This window comes from Desmodus rotundus, chromosome 3, assembly GCF_022682495.2.
Source record: "Desmodus rotundus isolate HL8 chromosome 3, HLdesRot8A.1, whole genome shotgun sequence".
Classification (NCBI taxonomy): Eukaryota; Metazoa; Chordata; class Mammalia; order Chiroptera; family Phyllostomidae; genus Desmodus; species Desmodus rotundus.
In genome coordinates this window covers 5,325,150-5,331,149 of record NC_071389.1, presented here as the reverse complement: position 1 = coordinate 5,331,149, position 6,000 = coordinate 5,325,150, and the positions used below count along the sequence as shown (strand labels likewise).

General features: G+C 56.9%; 1 protein-coding gene and 2 long non-coding RNA genes across 6 annotated transcripts in view; 2 read left to right on the top strand and 1 right to left on the bottom strand.

The window, feature by feature from the left end:
- The first annotated feature begins 1,806 nt into the window (after positions 1–1,806).
- Positions 1,807–3,092, top strand: LOC139440778 (uncharacterized). The gene is made up of 3 exons (XR_011650941.1): positions 1,807–1,897; positions 2,275–2,351; positions 2,487–3,092. It is a non-coding gene; the product is annotated as an uncharacterized lncRNA (long non-coding RNA).
- Positions 3,093–4,227: 1,135 nt separating this feature from the next.
- LOC112299421 (uncharacterized) lies at positions 4,228–5,071 on the bottom strand. Its single transcript, XR_002974260.3, has 2 exons — positions 4,774–5,071; positions 4,228–4,366 (listed from the first exon to the last, which is right to left on the bottom strand). It is a non-coding gene; the product is annotated as an uncharacterized lncRNA (long non-coding RNA).
- Positions 5,072–5,265: 194 nt separating this feature from the next.
- The window catches only part of CLSTN1 (calsyntenin 1), a 55,374-nt gene continuing 54,639 nt past the window's right edge, over positions 5,266–6,000 (top strand). For 3 of the 4 annotated variants that reach the window (XM_053921954.1, XM_053921953.1, XM_053921951.1), the window contains exon 1: positions 5,266–5,645. In XM_053921954.1, coding sequence (XP_053777929.1) covers positions 5,555–5,645 — 91 coding nt within the window. In that variant the 5' untranslated portion in view covers positions 5,266–5,554. The remainder of the gene's footprint in view (positions 5,646–6,000) is intronic. The other variant, XM_053921952.2, reaches the window with a different exon arrangement.

The following is a 6,000-nucleotide window of genomic DNA, read 5'->3' as shown; positions in this document are numbered from 1 at the left end:
CCTCTGTTTACACATGGAGATCCTGAGACGTGAGACGAAGGGCTTCACCCGAGGCCACAGAGCAAGTGAGAAAGGGCACAACAGGCCAGAAATACAGAAAAGCTGGCCACCAAACTCTTTAAAAGGGAAGACTGGAGAATGCCCTCAGTCCATAGGGGACTGAGGGAATCAACCCTAGTATGTCCGCACCAGGAAAACTGTTTCTCTACTCACAATAGCGCAGGTGTGGGGTTTCGACACCAAGCAATTCTCTGATTCTCTACGCGCACCGTCTGTCTGGCAGCTTCATTTAGTTTTGACACTCGAATGGCGACCTCAAGTAGTGGGTCCCCAGGTTGCCCACTCTTCTGTCTGAATTGGCTACAATTCGAGAGTTCCCATGACCCCTTTCTCAACTTTGATAATTTGTCGAAATTTGATAATTTACTTACCTCTCCTGGTTTATTATAAAGGATACGAATGGACAGCCAGAGGAAGAGGCACATAAGTCGAGGTCATGGGAAGGGTCCCATGCAGCTGGGGCACATCACCCGCCCCGCACGTGGCTGTGTTCACCGACCCAGAAGCTCCCCGAATCCTGTGGTTCAAGGATTTTTATGGAAGATTCATCCCATAGGTATGATTGATTATTGACTCAACCTCCAGCCGCTCTCCTCTTACTGAGTCTGGGGGTGGAGTGGGGCCAGAATTGCCAAGCTTCTAATCGTGGCTTGGTCTTTCTGGTGACTGGCCCCCATCCTAAAACTCACCCAGGAAATTCCAAGGAACTTGGGAGCTTTGTGCTAGGAACCAAGGAGGATATATATCTCCTTCTTACTATACCATAATATCATATCATGCAAGGGAATACTATGCAGTTGTGAAAAGGAGCGAAGCCTGTTTGTGTACTGAGGTGGAGCCATCTCTGGGAAATTTTATTAAGTGAAAAAAGCAAGATGCAGAACAGCAGGTGTGATATGCTGCTTTTCATTTAAGAAAGGGGCAGGAAATATATTCAAATAGTTGCTGTATTTAAAAAAATAATAAACCTCGCAATGGAAGGATAAGCCCCAAACAGACAACATGGTCATCTCTAAGGGGAGGAGACAGGAATGGAACTAAACTTCCCTGAGTGTCCTGCTTTCTAGATTTGACTTCGAAACTATGCAAATATTTAATATACCATAAAATAAAATTAAATTACCCTGGCTGGTGTTGCTCAGTGGATTGGGTGCCAGCCTGGGAACCAAAGGATCACTGGTTCGATTCCCAGTCAGGGCACACGCCCGTGTTACAGCCAGGTCCCCAATTGGGGGTGTGTGAGAGGCAGCTGATTGAGGTATCTCTCACACATCAATGTTTCTCTCCCTCCCTTCCCCTCTCTCTAAAAATAAAATGAATAAAATCTTTTTAAAAACAAAATTTTACAAAAGGGAAGGAAGTGGGTAGATACGCATTTGAACGCAGGTCTGTCCGACCACTCTTGCCCTAAACCACATCCTTTATTACCCCTTCTAACAGCAATGGAGTGACCTGGCCAGGCCCCTGGAAGGCAGAGATGGGGCCAGACCCAGTGCCTGGCGGGGCTCCAGGTACATCCTGGTGGTGCTGCTGGGGGCCGTGGTTTTAGTACTTTCGGGAGGTCGTAATCAGCGGCTCTCCTCGGATTTCTCCCAGCCTTCTCCCCAGCATCCCTGGAGTGGGTTTGCTCCCAAACACATTGTTAGGCGAGCAGTTGTGATGGCTGCTTTGCCTGCCTCCAGCTGGGTTCCGTGAGCACTTGCCAGAGACTCCCTGCGCTAACAGGAACAACAAGCTCGCCTCCCGCTGGAGAGTGTCCCGGCTTCCCTGCACAGAGCTTTCCTGCGCGCGATCTCACCTCATCCTCACGGGGACTAGGGATGGTTTTCCAGGAGAGGTGAGGAAGTTTAGTCTGGGTGAGGACCACCACCCGTGGCCTGGTACAGCCGGAGGGTGGCAAAGCCCCCCTCTGACAGTGCGGCTCCCAGCTGGGGGTCCTGTGCCAGGCGTTTTTTCCGTATCTGGGATGTAACTTCACATAAGGGCCGAGGCACTGTTTTGGGGCTCAGGCAGACATGAAGCCGAACCCCAGGGCTCCTTCCTAGCAATGAGCTCTTGTACAAATGTTCCATTTTTCTAATCTGGAACAACAAAAGTCCCTTCTGGAGCTGTGTTGCTGGAGACATAAATGATATGAGCTTAGTAGAGGCTGTTGTTATCGGCAAGGCTCATTTCAAAAGATGCAGCACCCTGGATATTCTGTGTCCTCTCCAGCTACGGCTCGTTCAAGAGTTCAAATGTTCACATCTTCCTTGCCTGGCTGACAAAGCCACCGCCTTCTCTTCCCACATGTAAGTATCCCTTAAGGACAGGCCTGGGTGGTGCCTCGCTCCCGGGTGCTCCAGGGCCCCTGGCAGGGCGGACTCAGAGAGGCAAGGCCCCTGTCTGCTCACCAGAGCACCAGTCTGCATCGACCCCCTTCGCAGGGCCATTTTGAGAATTAACTAATCCATCACGTGGAGACCTTTGAAGAGCGCCAGCATGGCCGATGCTATTGTCAGGCCAACCGGAAATGGAGTTCACTGGTTCCCTGGCTTCCAAGACATTCGGGTGGAGCCTTGCTGCTGGACGGCCTCTCCCGTGGGCAGATCTCAGTGTGTGCAGGTTGCCCTGGGCTCACCGGCTGTCTGCCTGCCCTCCTGCTGCTGGGCCTGTTTGATCTGCCTCTTTGTTTCTTTAAGGGACCATGAGGGTGAGAAGATAAAGGGATCAGGATTCCAGGCACCAGAGAGCTTTTGTTTGTGTTTCTAATAGAACTGAATACATTACACTGTCCCTCTTGGCTTCAGCCTGGAGACTCAAAAAACGCAGTTCTGAGATTATACCTTTTGGATTTTGTTTTGTAAATCTCGAAGGTCCTTGGGAACCTACGGGGCAGTCTTTTACTCTCTGATGTAGGATCTCCCCAATAAAAACAGAAACAAAACAAAACACAGAAATTCACTTAGTTCATCACTGGATTTTTATTGAGTTCCTACTGTGTGCTCAGCAGTACACTAGGAGCTCAGAAGGCTCCTGAGGGAGAAAGAAACTGCCAAATGTTTAGAGCTACTGAATACTAGCCTCTGTGAGGCACTTCAAATGCATCATTTCACTGAATTCTCACAATTAGGAAAAAGGTACTGTTATCCCGTATCATTGGTGAGGAAAGACTCGGACAGTTCCTAAGTTGTCCAAGGTCATCTGTAGGAGCAGGAGCCAGAATTCCCATTCTGGGCAGTCTGACTGTATCATCTGGGTCCTTCCCACTGCAATAGTGGGGAAGGGAAAAGGACACAAAGTAGCAGATCATCAAGTCTCGGCTAGTTAAGTGCAGGTGGGGTTTGGGGAGGGAGGGTTGATAGTCAGGAGGACTTCCTGGAGGAGGCAGCCGAGGGGTGCATTGTAAGGACCTGAGGCTCAGGGCAGAGGTGGAGGAGGGTGTACCAAGTGATGCTGTTCCTGGGGAAGAATGAACTGAAGGCAGATAGTGGGGACAGAAGGCCCTGAGGTCAGCTGGGTGGGGCCTGGGGCTGAGAGGTGGGAAGCCTGGCAGAGCTGTCTGGACCCAATGAGGTGGCCAGCCTCTAGGAGCCAGGGAGGGATGGAAGTAACAGCAATGCCTGGAGAGGATGACTCTGCAGTGCTGTGCTGGCTGGAAGGAGCGGAGGGGTGGCCTGGAGATGGCAGGGGCCAAGCAGGAGCCTTGGTAGGGGTCCACCCAAGGGGAGTCTAGTCCTCCTGGACGAGGAGGGGGTGGCAGGGGAAGCAGAGGTGGAATCTTCAGGCTGTGGTGGAGGATGCCTTTGAGGGACAAAGGACAGGGAGGAGCACATTCATTACAGATGGGTTTGATACCCTCAAGTCACATCGTGCCTTTGTACACTGCTGTTCAGGGTCGTCCCTGTAAGATTAAGTCCAAATCCCTCAGGCTGTCACTTAAGGCACCTCACAATCTGGCCTCGGGCTGCCTTTTTGGGCTCCTCACCCACGACTCTCCAAAATCGACTCTCCAAAATCAGTGCTCCGCTCTCCACAACCGGAGTGACACCCTCCCAGTCTCCACAGCTGCCCACCCCCCTGCACCCCACCCCACCCTGGTTGCCACAAGCCCACTGGCCAGCCAGCCCCTCTCGGGTGTGACAATCCTTGTGCAGTGAACCGGCTTTGATAGCCCTTCCAGCACAGTCTGGAACAATTAGCATTTTATTGTCATTTAACTTTTGTGGTTGGTGTCTCCTGAATGCACCCGTCCTGTCAGGCCAATTTTTCTTTTTACAGTAGTTGTCTCAGCTGGGGACGTCATCACCTGTCTCAGTTTCCTCATCTGCAAAACAGGATCCAATAATGTCTCCCAGGGCCTGGCCCACAGGAGCCCTCCGTGACTGTTCCAGTTCTTCTCTCCAGCATGGTGGGGGGGTGGGTCCCTGGACAGGAAAAGGGAGGACCCAAGACCCCTCTAGGGAGCTACCGGAACGTCTCTTTTACCCATTTGGGTCTCTGCATTTCTAAGGGGGGCAGCTAGCATCACACTAAGATCTTCTAGAAGGGGCGAGCACAGAAGCCACCTTTAAAAAGCCAGAGACGGATTTCTTCAGCAAATGGAGAAACCTTGCAAATTCAGGACGGCCTCCCTGGGACCCGCAATGCCCCGCACCCCGCGCCCGCAGGGCCGGAACCCCTGCAGCACGTGCAGCGCAGCTCCCCGCTGTTTACAAAGCGCGGTTCGCTGACCTCCTCTCCTTGAACACCTATCGTGACTCCGCGAGCTCCCCCTCATCCGCTCCACTTGGCAGACACCGAGGTCCTGGGAGGACGGGCCACGACGTGCCCGAAGGGCTCAGCGTGTTGGCGCTCAGGGGCCATACGCAGGACCCTCCAGCGGGGTCTGCACTCCTTGCGGGCGGGGGTGGCACGGGCAGAAGGGGAGGCCCGGGCCGCGGGCCGCTCCGGTATCGGCTCTGGAGCCTGGGAGCGCGCGTGGGGAATGAGGAGCTGATGCGCTCGGCTGCGGCCGGGGCGGGGAAGCAGTCTCCGGGGCCCTCCCCGCCACTCCCGAGCCAACCCTCCGGGCGCGCCCCGCGGGCGCGCGCGCCGACTCCCGCCCGCGACCTCGGAGGCGCGCGCGCCCCAGTCCCCGCCCTCCCTCCCGCGTCCCGCGCGCTCCCCGGGCCCGCCGCGCGCGCCTCGGCCGCGCGCCCCTCCCCGCCCCTCCCCACTGCTCCCCGCCCACCGCCACCCCGCCCCGAGCCGGGTACCGTCGCCGGACCCGAGAGAGAGCAACGGCGCCATCTTAGTTGCTGCCACTGCCTCCAGCGAGGCGCTTCCTCTGCGGACGGGAGGGCGCTCGCGGCCCGAGCGCGCGGCCCGGCGTCGCGGCGGCGCTCCCCCGCGGACCCTGGTGCTCGCCGCGGTACGAAGCGGCCGGCTTGGGCCGCCAGAGCCCGGCTCAGCGCCCCGCGCACCTCCCTGCAGCTCCCGCCTCGGGCCGGCCGCGGCGCCGGGAGCCCGAGAGATGCTGCGCCGCCCCGCGCTCGCGCTAGCCCCGGCCGCCTGGCTGCTGCTGGCCGGGCTGCTGCGCGGCAACGAGGTCGGGGCCGCGCGAGGTAAGTGTCGGGGCCCTGTCGCGGCGCAAGGCCGAGTGCCAGGAGCCAGGTCGGGACTGGGGTGTCGGGGCCTGGCGTCCCGCGAGGGGTCGGGGCGCCGGAGGCCGGGGGCGCGCACTGCAGTCGCCTGGGGAAGCCGGACTCTATCCCGGGCGGGGCACCTGGGCCCTGGCCGCCCCCATCGCAGTCCCGGGAGTTGGCGGCGCGGATTTGGAGGAGGTGCAGACGGGCCGAAGGGTCGGTCCATCTTCCTCGGCAGCGCCCGCAGGCTGGGGCTGCACCCCCAGGGGAGATGCTGTGTACGTGTGTATGTGCTCAGAATGTGCATTGGACGGGGGGTGCACGCACAATTTCT